General features: G+C 40.7%; 2 protein-coding genes across 8 annotated transcripts in view; one reads left to right on the top strand and one right to left on the bottom strand.

Moving 5' to 3' along the window:
• LOC118768578 overlaps positions 1-17585 on the bottom strand; it is a 244238-nt gene that overhangs the window by 69834 nt on the left and 156819 nt on the right. The window lies entirely within an intron of this gene.
• LOC118768582 (zinc finger protein 239-like) lies at positions 12805-16165 on the top strand. Of its 7 annotated transcripts, none has more exons than XM_036515362.1 (4): positions 12805-13571; positions 13644-13727; positions 14648-14850; positions 15648-16165. In XM_036515362.1, exons 1-4 carry the CDS (start codon positions 13388-13390, stop codon positions 15669-15671), a joined length of 495 nt encoding a protein of 164 aa, XP_036371255.1. In that variant the 5' UTR covers positions 12805-13387; the 3' UTR covers positions 15672-16165. The 7 variants fall into 7 exon arrangements, with proteins under 7 accessions (XP_036371255.1, XP_036371254.1, XP_036371258.1 ...); XM_036515361.1 differs by having other exon boundaries at positions 14648-14824; positions 15622-15754; XM_036515365.1 differs by lacking the exon at positions 15648-16165 and having other exon boundaries at positions 12805-13510; positions 13667-13727; positions 14648-15432.

Raw genomic sequence — 17585 nt, 5'->3', positions numbered from 1 at the left:
GATAGATAGATAGATAGACAGATAGATAGATAGATAAATAGACAGACAGACAGATAGATAGATAGATAGATAGATAGATAGATAGATAGATAGATAGATAGGTAGATATGGTTTTTGTATTTGGTTATTCTTTATGTGAATTCGTGTGTTAAAGCACAGTTTATTGTATCTGGGGAGAGTCATTCTCTTTTTAGTGCCTTATTAGTTAACACACGCACCGGTTCGATTTCCACTCATTTACTTATTTTTTCTAAAATTTTCGTTACGTCTTTCAAAAGTCATTGAGCCTGTTCGTTATCAGGGCTGCGTTCCTTCTGTTTGTTTGTGCGCATGTGCGTGCGTTAGTGTGCATGTGTATACACATACGTATGTATATATGCATCCATGTATGTATGTGTGTATGCATATATGTGTATGCATATATATATACATATATGTGTGTGTATGCATGTGTTACGTTTGTATGAATATATGCATGTGTGCACGTTTGTATTTATGTATGTATGTATGTATGTATTTATGTATGTATATATGTCAGGTCACTTTCGAGTGCTACTGGTAACATGTAACCCCTTACAGCCTGTTGCATAGTCGGGCCGTCTGCGACTAAACCGGCAACCCCACCAAGCTTGCTTTGTGAGGAGGGTGTTTATTCGACACACTGCGGGATGGAAAACGAAACCCGTCAATGGGCGGAGGACCACTTGAGAGTCAACAGCCATCCAATAAATGTCTTAAAGATGTATCATGCGTGGGGACATAGAAATAATCGGACTGAATACCCGATCACGCGGTTAAACCATTGGGAATGAAGGACTTCTAGCCTTTGATAAGCATCCTTCTAGGAGAAGGTAGCTCAGGTAACTGGGATAACTCCGATGTAAAACTGCTGCTCAGTGGTTACCGATGATATGGACTTGTTCTTCTTTTCGGATTATGGCTGCTATTGCTTAGTGAGTGGGTTGACTCAGTGCAGAGCCCTTCCTCACTTAATAAAAAATCTTCTTGCACAGGCATTGCACGATAACAACATTGATTAAGCTTCGTGCAATGGCCATACTCGATAACAAGGGGGCAGCCACCATGTATATATGTATGCATATTCTTGTGTTTGTGGGTGTGTTTGTTTGTGTGTGTGTTTGTGTGTGTATGTGCTTGTGGGATGGGGTGTATCTGCATGTAATGGAGCAAAAACGAATGTATTATTTGGGTATTGCAGAAAATTATTAATACATTGTGTCATACAACTCGGCAAGCAATAACACGAGATCTTAAGTAATACTATGAAATAACAAGTTTACGTAACACTTCCAGTTCGTGAGGTCATACTGTATTGAAGTTTAAGTGATATATACCAGATAGTTTCATGGTAGCATATGAGTGAAGTGTAATTAATTATATTATATGATTCAGTTAGAGATAGCAAGATACGTCAAATCAGCAAATACAATCATTTATCAACAGATGCTTGCGTAGTATACTTAAAATTAGATGACCCGAACACATAAGCAATATGGAGCTATGGCAAAGAACAAATCAAGTTTCGATTAGGGAGCAAATATTTAAGAAAAAGTAGAAGTGGATTCGTAGCACAATTATAAAAGACACACCAAATATAGCGAAAAGTGCTTTACAGTGTAATCCGGCTGGATATAGAAAGTATGGTAGGCCTAAGAACTCATGGCGTAGATCAACACAGAAGGAACTAGAGAAAGGGAGACATTCATGGCAGAATATAAGTACAGAAGTGAAAAATTATGCGACATGGAATTCAACTCTAAGTGGCCTATACTCCGCGTTGGAGGGTTAAAGGCAGGAAAAAAAAGATACGTATGGAGCGAGTGACCAATCAAAGTCATTAATTTCGCATGTTAAACAGATTAATTTCGGTCAAGAGAATTACGAAGTAAAAATGAGAGTGGACATTAAGCTAACAGTGAAGGAAATACATATTGAATTACCTCGATCTAATTAACTTGATCCATTTATTTTGATTATGTGTGTATGTGCGTGCGTGGTTGTAAGCGTATGTGGTTGTATGTGTGTGCTACATGATCATTTATTTTACAGGTGAAACTGGTGATTTATAAAAACAAAACAGATGTGGTAACTATAATATTTGATGGACGAAATACAAACCTTCAAAGCTGGTTCTCTCACGAAAAGTTGAAAAATTCACCGTGGAACGACCTAGCTTCAGCCACCGGAGTTCAATTCTCAATTGAGGGATATATGTATGCAAATATATATTTCATCTTCTTTTATTTTTTTATGTAGAGACCTATAATGTTAAAAAAGTCATTTTACGTACGCTAGAGATAAATTTTAACACTATACATTTCGACGCGACACTTTCTGGGGATGAACAACGCATCTCCAGGCTTTCAACATTATATCTTCATTTATTATAATATACAAAATGCAAATTTGAACTAATACTGCAATTCCACCGCCGCCGAAAAAGGTTATTTCTCTATTGCTAATATATTTCCGTATTTTTAACAACACACTTTTAAATTAAATGTTTTCCCGTGACAAACAGCTCAGTTTCCTGGATTTCACATCAAGAAGCATGTTTCAAAGTGGGAAACACGAAAATATATTTTCACCTTAATGTGCTCTTTTACTTATCTCAGTCAATTGACTGTGGCCATGCTGGAGCACTGCCTTTAGTCGAGCAAATCGACCCCAGGACTTATTTATTGTAAGCGTAGTACTTATTCGATCGGTGTCTTTTGCCGAACCGCTAAGTTATGGTTGTCAAGGGATGTTGGTGCGTAAAACACACACACACTAACACACACATACACATACACACATACACACACACACACACAACATACACATACACACACATATACACACACGCACACACATATGTATATATACATATATACGACGGGCTTCTTTCAGTTTCCGTCTACCAAATCCACTCACAAGGCTTTGGTCGGCCCGAGGCTACCGTAGAAGACACTTGCCCAAGGTGCTACACAGTAGGACTGAACCCGGAAGCTTGTGGTTGGTAAGCAAGCTACTTACCACACAGCCACTTTACCATAATTATATTTATTTGTATGCGTTGGGTTTAGATATTTTTATGTTCCGTTATATAATTTATTTTGACTAGAATTCGTTTTATATTTATTTAGCGCTTTGATAAGATGTTTAATAGAGGAAAATGTAATCGCTCGTATGTTTGTGGCCGTTTGTGGATTTATTTATTTTTGTACCAAAGTGTTTGCCTCGTGTGTAATTTCGCCTTTGTTGGTGTATTGACATTTGCGCATTTCTGCGTGTCTGTGTGAGCATGTGTGTGTGTGTGTGTGTGTATGTGTGTGTGTGTGTATGTGTGTGCGTACGTGTGTGTGTGTGCGTGTTTCAGTGCATATGTGTGTTTTTATGTGTGTGAGTGTTTAAACCCACATCTTTGTGTGTATACACATTTAGTATGATACACAGATGGCTATTTTTAATTAAACACTGACTAATTCAATTGCGTATAGCGGACATACTAGTCTATTTAATAGATGTTTAGATTTTCATATTCTGAAACCCAAATAAGTTTTTTCTTTTTCTAACTCCTTAGTCTTACACGTCGCTTTTATATAACAATACTTGGTAATTGTGAAGGGGATAGAGGCTGGTTGACCATCAATGAGGGACCACATGACTGTCAGTACGAAAAGTCAGATCACTACCCTATATTTCATTATTCTGATACAAAATCGAAAGTCATATGGAACAACGGTAAGTGATATTGAATCTTCTGCGTGTGTGTGTGTGTGTGTGTGTGTGTGTGTGTGTGTGTGTGTGTGTGTGTTACTGTGAGTAGTAGTACTAAAATTTATTGTTCAGCAACCAATCAGGCTTGATTGAGCTGATTTATGAATAAAAGCATTCTGACCGAGAATCGATTGCTATTTCTAGTAATTCGAGTGACCACGTATAAAGCCCTCCCATGATATTTTTGAATGTCTTTTTGTTGTTGATGGTGTTATTTGTTACTTGCAGGTTATGCATTAGCAGACTCCATGGCCATATTCATCCGCCTGAGGCAGCAGAACTAACCCAGCTCTTGATATCCATTAATACTATTGATGTTGTTAACGTCCATCCAATCCAGTTGACCACCGCTGTTGATCCACATAAGTCACGTTTTACTTTTTAATAAAGAATCCATACAAATATTCTATCCAACATCGGTCTTTGAAGTTGTGATTCTCTTTCTCTTATTCCAGCTGTTGTTGTTGTTCACATTCACCCAATCCAGCTGACCACCACTGGTGATGCACATAAGTCACGTTTTACCTGTTAATAAAGAATCCATATAAATATTGTATCCAATATCGGTCTTTTGAGTTATCATTCTCTTTCTCTCTTTCTGAGAGCTGTTGTTGTTGTTCCAGTTCACGACTATCCAGACTATATGTAAAAGAGATGTGTGTGTACGTGTGTGTGCGAGCGTTGTGCGTGTGTGTAGATATCTGAGGTTTTGTCTCTGTGATGTTGGGGAAAGCTAGCAGAAACGTTAGCACGCCGGGTGAAATGCTTAGCAGTATTTCGTCTGCCGTTACGTTCTGAGTTCAAATTCCGCCGAGGTCGACTTTGCCTTTCATCCTTTCGGGGTCAATTAAGTAAGTACAAGTTACGCCTGGGGTCAATGTAATCCGTTCGTCTGTCCTTGTTTGTCCCCCCCCCTCTGTTTAGCCCCTTGTGGGTAATAAAGAAATAGCTATTTCGTCTGCTGCTACGTTCTGAGTTCAAATTCCGCTGAGGTCGACTTTACCTTACATCCTTTCTGGGTCGATTAAATAAGTACCAGTTACGCACTGGGGTCGATATAATCGACTTAATCCGTTTGTCTGTCTTTCTTTGTCTCCTCTGTGTTTAGCCCCTTGCGGGTAGTAAAGAAATAGGTATTTCGTCTGCTGCTACGTTCTGAGTTCAAATTCCGCCGAGGTCGACTTTACCTTTCATCCTTTCGGGGTCGATTCAATAAGTTTCAATTACGCACTGGGGTCGATATAATCGACTTAATCCGTTTGTCTGTCCTTTTTTGTCTCCTCTGTGTTTAGCCCCTTGCGGGTAGTAAAGAAATAGGTATTTCGTCTGCTGCTACGTTCTGAGTTCAAATTCCGCCGAGTTCGACTTTACCTTTCATCCTTTCGAGGTCGATTAAATAAGTATCAATTACACACTGGGGTCGATATAATCGACTTAATCCGTTTGTCTGTCCTTGTTTGTCCCCTCTGTGTTTATCCCCTTGTGGGTAATAAAGAAATAGGTATTTCGTTTGCCGCTACGTATGAGTTCAAATTCCGCCGAGTTCGACTTTGCCTTTCATCCTTTCGGGGTCGTTTAAATAAGTACCAGTTACGCACTGGGGTCGATATAATCGACTTAATCCGTTTGTCTGTCCTTTTTTGTCTCTACTGTGTTTAAGCCCTTGTGGGTAGTAAAGAAAGAGGATGTGGGGGAAGGCTTTCAGCAAATCAATTAGATCAGAACAATTATACTAATTATACAAAGGAAAGTGAAACAATATCCGGCGTTTCGCCGAAACAATCTTTCGGTTGGTCGCTCTAGCTTCATCAGAGGTGTGTTAAAGGGTGGTACTCTTCTGATTTCGTGACCGACGTTTCACTTTGATCTCTCTCCAGTTTCCATTCTTGTGTTATAGAACAAACGTGGCAGCTCTACTGGAAGTGTGCACCAAGGGAAAATAGGGATCAGTGAAACTGCTTCTCTAATCTGAATGTGTGTCAGGGGCTGAAATTCTTCGCAGGCTTTCAATACAATAAAGGAACATGGCTCTACTGCGTAGAAGTATTTACGAGAAGAGCGAGAAGTTTTAAATGTCCGGACAAGCGTGAAATACAAGGAGTGATAAGGATACCCATTAACCGTCACCGGTGACGTGGAGATTCAACATTTTTCAGAAATGCTTCTGGCGAACCAACGATTGCCCATTAATGAGATGTCTTATTCTCTGAAAATTATTATGGGTCTGCATCCGCGACAAGCTTCGGTTCTGCGGAGTTAGTACGAGAAGGGCGCCAAGAGAGCTTTTCGATGTGAATAAGCGCAATCGTGTGGATTTTTGTCAATTCTAACTCGAACGCTTCAGCGATGAAACTAAAGTTGTTTTGAGGGAGAGTAGACACGATTGATGAAATCGGGGCCCATAACTTTGAGCCAGAATCCCAAAGGATTAGTGTGAAGCGGAAACGACACGAATCATCAGTGGAAAAACCTTAGGCAGAAAAATGTGATGCTAAGCGTTTTGGGGATGCAAAGGTTCTATATTGCAACATTGTCCCTTAAAAGGGGTCTACAGTGAAATGTTGGTTAACAAAGGGAAACAAGCAATTCGTACCAAACGCCGATGTCTATTATTGTAAGACAATGCACGCCTGTATTCAGCCACCCACACCGTTGAAACAATTGAAATTTGGATTTCAAGTTGTTGGAACATCCTCCATTTAATCCAGATCTCGCCGTTTCCGACTATCATCTCTTTGGACCAATCAAATGTTCTTTACGACAGCAGTCCTGCCCCGCTGCGGTACTGCCCCACTGGGAGCGCTACATGATACAGGGGTGAGGCGTTGAAAGAAAGTAGGGCGATAACGGGGTGGCTAAAAGGTGGTTATGGATGTAAAAACAACAAAATAATGGGCAAAATAGGTCATGTTTTATTTGTGAAATACCGTTGTTTTGAAGTTTGCTGTAGAAAGTGGTTTATGCCTGTGTTGGTGAGTATGGGAGGCGCTAGGAATGTGGCCCAGGTGTCACGGGGACGGCAGCCCGAAAAATTTTGGGAAATAGTGCTTTACGAGGTCTTCGATTTGTTACGGGCGAAGAAGCGCAGCAAGCGGTGCATGAATAGCTGCATGACCTGCCGAAAACTTTCTTCTCCGATGGAATAAGAAAGCTTGTGGATTGCCGGAAGAAAAGCAAGGAGGAACCTAGGAAAAAAAAATGAAGTAATTGTTCGATCCCTGCTTTTGTTTTAATAGATTACAGAAAGAAGTGTGCGTCCAATTTGAGACTTGCCTTTGTATGAAGCATATTTCTATGTAAGTGGAGCGCAATGGCCCAGTGATTAGGGCAGCGGACTCGCGGTCATAGTATCGCGGTTTCGATTCCCAGACTGGGCGTTGTGAGTGTTTATTGAGCGAAAACACCTAAAGCTCCACGCGGCTCCGGCAGGGATGGTGGTGATCCTTGCTGTACTCTTTCACCACAACTGTCTCTCACTCTTACTTCCTGTTTCTCTTGTACCTGTATTTCAAAGGGGCCGGCCTTGTCACTCTCTGTGTCACGCTGAATATCCCCGAGAACTACGTTAAGGGTGCACGTGTCTGTGGAGTGCTCAGCCACTTACACGTTAATTTCACGAGCAGGCTGTTCCGTTGATTCGGATCAACCGGAACCCTCGTCGTCGTAACCGACGGAGTGCTTCCATTTCTATGTAAAAAAATGTTTTCAAGATTATCTCCCTTCCATCATCAAGGCCAATAGAGTTATCTCCTATGATTATTGAGATAATCTAACGTAATCAAATCAATCAGTCGTTCTTTGTGATGTTTGTCTTGTTTTCCGTTTGTCTCTTTCGTTGATCGCCAAAAAGTTCCATCGGCGCAGGAGTGGCTGTGTGGTAAGTATCTTGCTAACCAACTGCATGGTTCCGGGTTCAGTCCCACTGCGTGGCACCTTGGGCAAGTGTCTTCTGCTATAGCCCCGGGCCTTGTGAGTGGATTTGGTAGACGGAAACTGAAAGAAGCCTGTCGTATATATGTATATATATATGTATGTGTGTTTGTTTGTGTGTCTGTGTTTGTCCCCCTAGCATTGCTTGACAACCGATGCTGGTGTGTTTATGTCCCCGTTACTTGGCGGTTCGGCAAAGGAGACCGATAGAATAAGTACTGGGCTTATAAAAAAGAATAAGTCCCGGGGTCGAGTTGCTCGATTAAAAGGCGGTGCTCCAGCATGGCCGCAGTCAAATGACTGAAACATGTAAAAGAGTAAAAGAGTATTCCATGTCCTCGTACTTCGTATTTTTCGTTGTTTACGTTCTGTGACGCCCTGTCACCACATATGCATATGTATATACGTATACATGTAAGTATGTACGTATACGAACGTATATATGCATATATACTTCTTATAAAGGGATCCAAATTAAGTAGGGAACATAGGTACAAAAATCACCGATGTCATTTAACTGAAAGTAAGGGATTTAATGAGAGTAACGTCCCCTTTACGTTTCACGCAATCGAGACGCATGCGCATTAGTTGTACTTCCGTATTCACTTTCACGTGCGAAGTTTTATATCGTGCGGGAGTTTCCGTTAATCAACATCGGCAATCACTTTTCATTTACTTCTCAACTTCCCCCACAAACTTTTACTACGTTTAATACGTATAAATACACACACACTTTATGAGAAGTCTTTCTTTTAGAAGACATTTCCGTGAGTATTAAACGATGAAAATACTTAATCTTTTAATCCTGTCCACGTTCGAGTTTTGTCGTGTCGATTCTTTGTACGTCTTGTCTTGTTTGGATGAGAGGTATGTATCATGTGTGCGAGATTTGGCTGCTATTTCTAGCTTTAGAGGAGAGATATTTACGATCTGTGGTAGTTTTGTCTGCTATTACTCGCTACGGAAGGGAGATGTCTATGAACTGTGGTAGTTTGTCTGCTATTACTCGCTACGGAAAGGAGATGTCTATGAACTGTGGTAGTTTGGCTGCTATTTCTAGCTTTCGACTAGAGGTATTTACGATCTGTGGTAGTTTTGTCTGCTATTACTCGCTAGGGAAGGGAGATGTCTATGAACTGTGGTAGTTTTGTCTGCTATTACTCGCTACGGAAGGGAGATGTCTATGAACTGTGGTAGTTTGTCTGCTATTACTCGCTACGGAAGGGAGATGTCTATGAACTGTGGTAGTTTTGTCTGCTATTACTCGCTACGGAAGGGAGATGTCTATGAACTGTGGTAGTTTGGCTGCTATTACTCGCTAGGGAAGGGAGATATTTACGATCTGTGGTAGTTTGGCTGCTATTACTCGCTAGGGAAGGGAGATGTCTATGAACTGTGGTAGTTTGGCTGCTATTACTCGCTAGGGAAGGGAGATATTTACGATCTGTGGTAGTTTGGCTGCTATTACTCGCTACGGAAGGGAGATGTCTATGAACTGTGGTAGTTTGGCTGCTATTACTCGCTAGGGAAGGGAGATGTCTATGAACTGTGGTAGTTTGGCTGCTATTACTCGCTAGGGAAGGGAGATGTCTATGAACTGTGGTAGTGTGGCTGCTATTTCTAGCTTTCGACTAGAGGTATTTACGATCTGTGGTAGTTTTGTCTGCTATTACTCGCTACGGAAGGGAGATGTCTATGAACTGTGGTAGTTTGGCTGCTATTACTCGCTAGGGAAGGGAGATGTCTATGAACTGTGGTAGTTTGGCTGCTATTACTCGCTAGGGAAGGGAGATGTCTATGAACTGTGGTAGTTTGGCTGCTATTTCTAGCTTTCGACTAGAGGTATTTACGATCTGTGGTAGTTTTGTCTGCTATTACTCGCTACGGAAGGGAGATGTCTATGAACTGTGGTAGTTTGGCTGCTATTACTCGCTAGGGAAGGGAGATGTCTATGAACTGTGGTAGTTTGGCTGCTATTTCTTGCTTTCGACTAGAGGTATTTACGATCTGTGGTAGTTTTGTCTGCTATTACTCGCTACGGAAGGGAGATGTCTATGAACTGTGGTAGTTTGGCTGCTATTACTCGCTAGGGAAGGGAGATGTCTATGAACTGTGGTAGTTTGGCTGCTATTACTCGCTAGGGAAGGGAGATGTCTATGAACTGTGGTAGTTTGGCTGCTATTTCTAGCTTTCGACTAGAGGTATTTACGATCTGTGGTAGTTTTGTCTGCTATTACTCGCTACGGAAGGGAGATGTCTATGAACTGTGGTAGTTTGGCTGCTATTACTCGCTAGGGAAGGGAGATGTCTATGAACTGTGGTAGTTTGGCTGCTATTTGTAGCTTTCGACTAGAGGTATTTACGATCTGTGGTAGTTTTGTCTGCTATTACTCGCTACGGAAGGGAGATGTGTATGAACTGTGGTAGTTTGGCTGCTATTACTCGCTAGGGAAGGGAGATGTCTATGAACGGTGGTAGTTTGGCTGCTATTTCTAGCTTTCGACTAGAGGTATTTACGATCTGTGGTAGTTTTGTCTGCTATTACTCGCTACGGAAGGGAGATGTCTATGAACTGTGGTAGTTTGTCTGCTATTACTCGCTACGGAAGGGAGATGTCTATGAACTGTGGTAGTTTGGCTGCTATTTCTAGCTTTCTATGAGAGGTATTTACGATCTGTGGTAGTTTTGTCTGTTATTACTCGCTACGGAAGGGAGATGTCTATGAACTGTGGTAGTTTGGCTGCTATTTCTAGCTTTCGACGAGAGATATTTTCGATCTGTGGTAGTTTTGTCTGTTATATCTAGCTACGGAAGGGAGATTTCTAGGATCTATGTGAGATTTGGCTGCTATTTCTGTCTGTGGAAGCTACCTTCTACACTCTCCATCGCTGCCCCGTTAGTTTGTTTTGTGTTTTAGTTCGATAAATATTCTGAAACACACTCCAGCGACTGAAATATTGTGAAAGTGGCATAATTACAGATGTGTACCCATCCTCCCGACTTTGTTGTCTCATAACTTCCAGAAAAATAGATACATTTTAAAGACCTTTTCAACAACCCCCCGCTTAAATGCTCTGGATTCAAAGAATAAATGGATTTGTTGCAATGAATCTTTCGAGGGGTTGGGGAAAGGAGTTTCAGAAAATTTACATGATTCGAAGTTGCTCCTTCATAACGTTCAGGAAAATGGGTCTATTTTAATGAAAGTTTATAGAAATACCTTTTGAATGACACAGATTGCGATTAAAAAGATGAATATCTTTTGAGCTGATACGGTAAATGGAAATTTAAAGGGTCTTATTAAATACATACGTACATAAACGTGGGAATATTGATAGTTAGTTAAGTTAAATTAAGTTAATTTTTTGGCTCAAAAAGCAAAAAGCAAGGCCATGTAGGGGGAATGGAGTTATGTACGGGGTGGTGTTCATGCAAAGAGTTCAGGCCATTTCTGGTCAAGGGAGACTTTGAACCGAGCGGTCGTCAGCATCTTCACTATCTCGTCTGGCTGCTTATTCCACGGATTCGCAACCCGAACGGAGAAAGCCCCTTTCCTTCGATTGAGATGAAATCGTCGCAGATAGAGCTTTTCGGAGTGACCCCGCAGCCGACGCTCTGGAGCAGGAGTGAAGAACAGCTCTTTCGAGAGGTTACACTTTCCGCTTATGATTTTGTGAACAAGAATGAGATCACCACGGCGTCGTCGTTTTTCTAGAGAATAAAGGTCGAGCGTCTTCAGCCTTTCTTCATAAGACAAATGCTTGAGACCAAGAACCATGCAGGTAGTCAGGTTCTGGACTCTTTCGAGATGCTGTATGTCTTTGAGGAGATAAGGAATAGGTGATATTAAGGAATAGGTGAGGTGATATTAAGGAATAGGTGAGGTGATATTAAGGAATAGGTGAGGGTCTTAGCCATGGAGGCATTAAAAGGTGGACATTTAAATGATGACATTTGGCAACTGAGGTCAGTGATGGGAAAAGCCCAATACGTAAACAGAATATCATACTATATATGAAAAGTAAAATTGAAATGCTTGCTTGGCTCAAACACAGTTCATAGAGGTAGAAATTTTATGACCAAATGCCATTCTTGTTACGAAACTTTCAAGCAACATAATATTTCTCCATGTCCAAGGTGGCCAGCTGGTAGAACCTTTAACATGTTGAGTTATATTTGAGCAAGGAAAATAATGTCCAAGACTCTGTAGTTTAATTTAAAGAATGATACACAATGTGAAGGTGTAGTTTTAGTTTTGAAATGTGTAAGCTCCATGTGAGATTCTGTGATGTAAATGTTAATAAATTGATAAGTTCAGTTGTTCAGGTAAATGCTTATATCTAGAGTATATCATCATCATCATCATCATCATTGTTTAACGTCCGTTCTCCATGCTAGCATGGGTTGGACGGTTCGACCGGGGATCTGGGAAGCCAGAAGGCTGCACCAGGCTCCAGTCTTATCTGGCAATGTTTCTACAGCTGGATGCCCTTCCTAACGCCAACCACTCCATGAGTGTAGTGGGTGCTTTTTACGTGCCACCTGCACCTCTACCGAAATGTTGTGCTTTTTTTCACAGTTGAATCTGTATTTTTTTAAGTAGCTTCTATGTCTCACACTGTTATTTCTTTATTGTTTCAGAATATCAAATAACATTGGCTTAACAGAAGATACATTTTCAGTGACTAAAGGAAAATCTTATACAGAACATATATATATATATAGGCGCAGGAGTGGCTGTGTGGTAAGTAGCTTGCTAACCAACCACATGGTTCTGGGTTCAGTCCCACTGCGTGGCATCTTGGGCAAGTGTCTTCTGCTATAGCCCCGGGCCGACCAATGCCTTGTGAGTGGATTTGGTAGACGGAAACTGAAAGAAGCCTGTCGTGTTTTTGCCCCCCTGGCATTGCTTGACAACCGGTGCTGGTGTGTTTACGTCCCCGTCACTTAGCAGTTCGGCAAAAGAGACCGATAGAATAAGTACTGGGCTTACAAAGAATAAGTCCCGGGGTCGATTTTCTCGACTAAAGGTGGTGCTCCAGCATGGCTGCAGTCAAATGACTGAAACGAGTAAAAGAGAAAAAAAGAGTATATATATAACATTGTTTCTCTAAATCTGTGATAGAATTCCTATGAAATATTTGCTCTGACCTGAGATTATTAGCAAAATTTCTCAACATCACTGACTGCAATGTGAAGAAGATGAGATAGTGCATTGATGAAACAGGGATAAGTTTACATAAGTGTTGCTAGAGGAAGGTAACAGCGGATAGAATTACAACGGTGGAAGTATTTGTAGGAGGAAAGTATAAGAAGAAAAGCAGGACATTGCAATTTGAGAAGAAGAATAATGGAAATGAGTAAGAAGCTTAAAGAACTGATTTCCCATGAAGACATTATAAAAGACAGACCAAATTCGTCATCTGACTGTGATGTCTGCAAAAAATCTTCATCCCAAAAAAGCAAACTAATTATTTACAAACATACTCATATATAAGAAGAAAAGCAGGACATTGCAATTTGAGAAGAAGAATAATGGAAATGAGTAAGAAGCTTAAAGAACTGATTTCCCATGAAGAGATTATAAAAGACAGACCAAATTCGTCATCTGACTGTGATGTCTGTAAAAAATCTTCATCCCAAAGAAGCAAACTAATTATTCACAAACATACTCATGAAAGAGTATATGGTAGAGAAACCATATCAATGTGATACCTGTGGTGAATCTTTCACTTGCAGTGCTGACATAACTAGACACAAATGTATTCCTAAAGCTGAAAAGCCATATTGCTGTGATGTCTGTGGTGAATCTTTCACTTCCAGTGGTAACCTAACTAGACACAAACATATTCATACAGGTGAAAAGCCATATCACTGTGATGTCTGTGGTGAATCTCTCACTTCCACTAGACACAATCGTATTCATACAGGAGAGAAGCCATATTGGTGTGATATCTGTGGTAAATCATTCTCTCAAAATAATCACTTAACACAACACAAACGTATTCATACAGGTGAAAAGCCATATCACTGTGATATCTGTTGTAAATCTTTTACTTCCAGTGGTTACCTAAATACACACAAACGAATTCATACAGGAGAGAACCATATCACTGTGATATTTGTGGTAAATCTTTCATTTCAAATATTAAAATAACTAGACACAAGCGTATTCATACGGGAGAGAAGCCATACTGCTGTGATATCTGCGGTAAATCTTTTACTTCCAGTGGTTACCTAAATACACACAAACGAATTCATACAGGAGAGAACCATATCACTGTGATATTTGTGGTAAATCTTTCATTTCAAATATTAAAATAACTAGACACAAGCGTATTCATACGGGAGAGAAGCCATACTGCTGTGATATCTGCGGTAAATCTTTTACTTCCAGTGGTTACCTAAATACACACAAACGAATTCATACAGGAGAGAACCATATCACTGTGATATTTGTGGTAAATCTTTCATTTCAAATATTAAAATAACTAGACACAAGCATATTCATACGGGAGAGAAGCCATACTGCTGTGATATCTGCGGTAAATCTTTTACTTCCAGTGGTTACCTAAATACACACAAACGAATTCATCCAGGAGAGAACCATATCACTGTGATATTTGTGGTAAATCTTTCATTTCAAATATTAAAATAACTAGACACAAGCGTATTCATACGGGAGAGAAGCCATACTGCTGTGATATCTGCGGTAAAGCGTTCTATGAAACTTATGATTTAACAAAACACAAAAATATTCATAAAGGAGAGAAGCCATATCACTGTGATATCTGTGGTAAATCATTCTGTCAAAAGGATGATTTAAATAGACATAAGCGTATTCACACAGGAGAGAGGCCATATCACTGTGATATTTGTGGTAAATCTTTCATTTCAAAGAGTAACCTAAATAGTCACAAACACATTCATACAGGAAAGAAGCCATATCACTGTGGCATCTGTGGTAAATCATTCTCTCAAAGTAGTTACTTAACAAAACACAGATATACTCATACAGGTGAGAAACCATATCACTGTGAGATTTGTGGTAAATCTTTCACTTGCAGTAGTCACCTAACTGGTCACAAACGTATCCATACAGGAGACATGCCATATCACTGTGATATCTGTGGTAAAGTGTTCTCTAATAATAATAATTTAAGTACGCACAAATCTATTCACACAAGAGGGAAACTGTGTCACTATGATACCGGTGGTAAATAATTCTATCAAAATAATGACTTAACAAAACAAATGTACCCATAGAGGTGATAAGCCATATCACTGTGATATCTGTAGTAAATTATTCTCTCAAGATTTTGTCTTATGTAGATACGTTCATATTCATTTAGAATAAAAGCTGCATCCATGTGGTACACGTGGGAAATCATTCACTGTAAGCAGTGCTTTAACTGGACATGAATGTATTCACAGAAGTGAAAATCCATATTGGTGTGATATCTGTGGTAAATCATTCTCTCAAAATAGTCGCCTAACAAAACACAAACATATTCATACAGGTGAAAAGCCATATCACTGTGAGATCTGTGGTAAATCTTTCACTCGCAGAACTCCTGTAATTAGTCACAAATGTATCCATTCAGGAGAGGACCCATCATCATCATCATCGTTTAACATCCGTTTTCCATGCTAGCATGGGTTGGATGGTTTGACTGGGGTCTGGGATGACGGAGGCTGCACCAGGCTCCAGTCTGCTCTGGCAGTGTTTCTACAGCTGGATGCCCTTCCTATCGCCATCGACTCTGGCACAGAAGCCAGTCAAGGCGGTGCTGGCATCAGTTAGGTTCGGATGGTGCTTTTTACATGCCACTGGCACAGGTATCACAACTACAATTTCCATTTGATTTTTCTTCTGAAGTTGATGTATTTGACTCAGTAGGTCTCCTTCTTATCATTGTGATATCTGTGTCAAAGTGTTCTCTGAAAATAGTCATTGAATTACACACAAATCTATTCATACGAGAGAGAAGCCATATCACTGTGATATCGGTGGCAAATAATTCTATCAAAATAATGAATTCATTCACTGTAAGCAGTGCCGTAACTTGACACAAATGTTTTCATACAAAAGTGAAAGGAAAAGAGCAGTTTTGTATGTTTTCAACTTGTTTTTCTTCTTAATATTCCTGTGTTTCATGCAATGGAGATCATGACTAAAAAAGAATTTACTTCCAAAAATTCTGTTTTGTTTTTATTAAGTCTTTCTGCTAAAACACCCAATTCCATGCGCTTTTCATTTCCCATTATGTGGGAACCACTATATTGAAACTCCTCCAGGAAACCCTAAACATGTTTCTTTCGTGAATATCATTTCTCCAAACATAACTTGTGGCTTTTCCTTGCAAAAGAATACAGTGAAGTTGTTGAATATTTGCATCAACAATGACCTCCAGTACTAGAGAAACTTGGCTAGATTCACTTATCGAATCACTGGATACTCTTTACTCTTTTATTCTTTTACTTGTTTCAGTCATTTGACTGCGGCCATGCTGGAGCACCGCCTTTAATTGAGCAACTCGACCCCGGGACTTATTCTTTTGTAAGCCCAGTACTTATTCTATCGGTCCCTTTTGCCGTACCGCTAAGTAACGGGGACACAAACACACCAGCATCGGTGACAAACACACACACGCATATATATACATATATACGACGGGCTTCTTTCAGTTTCCGTCTACCAAATCCACTCACAGGGCTTTGGTTGGCCCGAGGCTATAGTAGAAGACACTTGCCCAAGGTGACACACAGTGGGACTGAACCCGGAACCATGTGGTTGGTAAGCAAGTTACTTACCACACAGCCACTCCTATATACATATATATGACAGGCTTCTTTCAGTTTCCGTCTACCAAATCCACTCACAAGGCTTTGGTTGGCCCGAGGCTATAGTAGAAGACACTTGCCCAAGGTGACACACAGTGGGACTGAACCCGGAACCATGTGGTTGGTAAGCAAGTTACTTACCACACAGCCACTCTTGCACAACATACACAACAGGCTTCTTTCAGTTTCCATCTACCAAATCTACTCACAAGGCTTTGGTTGGCCCGAGGCTATAGTAGAAGACACTTGCCCAAGGTGACACACAGTGGGACTGAACCCGGAACCATGTGGTTGGTAAGCAAGTTACTTACCACACAGCCACTCCTGCACAACATACACAACAGGCTTCTTTCAGTTTCCATCTACCAAATCTACTCACAAGGCTTTGGTTGGCCCGAGGCTATAGTAGAAGACACTTGCCCAAGGTGACACACAGTGGGACTGAACCCGGAACCATGTGGTTGGTAAGCAAGTTACTTACCACACAGCCACTCCTGCACAACATACACAACAGGTTTCTTTCAGTTTCCATCTACCAAATCTACTCACAAGGCTTTGGTTGGCCCGAGGCTATAGTAGAAGACACTTGCCCAAGGTGCCATGCAGTGGGACTGAACCCGGAACCATGTGGTTGGTAAGCAAGTTACTTACCACACAGCCACTCCTGCACAACATACACAACAGGCTTCTTTCAGTTTCCATCTACCAAATCTACTCACAAGGCTTTGGTTGGCCCGAGGCTATAGTAGAAGACACTTGCCCAAGGTGACACACAGTGGGACTGAACCCGGAACCATGTGGTTGGTAAGCAAGTTACTTACCACACAGCCACTCCTGCACAACATACACAACAGGCTTCTTTCAGTTTCCATCTACCAAATCTACTCACAAGGCTTTGGTTGGCCCGAGGCTATAGTAGAAGACACTTGCCCAAGGTGACACACAGTGGGACTGAACCCGGAACCATGTGGTTGGTAAGCAAGTTACTTACCACACAGCCACTCCTGCACAACATACACAACAGGCTT

Source organism: Octopus sinensis, linkage group LG30 (assembly GCF_006345805.1).
Source record: "Octopus sinensis linkage group LG30, ASM634580v1, whole genome shotgun sequence".
Taxonomy (NCBI): Eukaryota; Metazoa; Mollusca; class Cephalopoda; order Octopoda; family Octopodidae; genus Octopus; species Octopus sinensis.
This window is presented reverse-complemented; position numbering and strand designations above follow the sequence as displayed.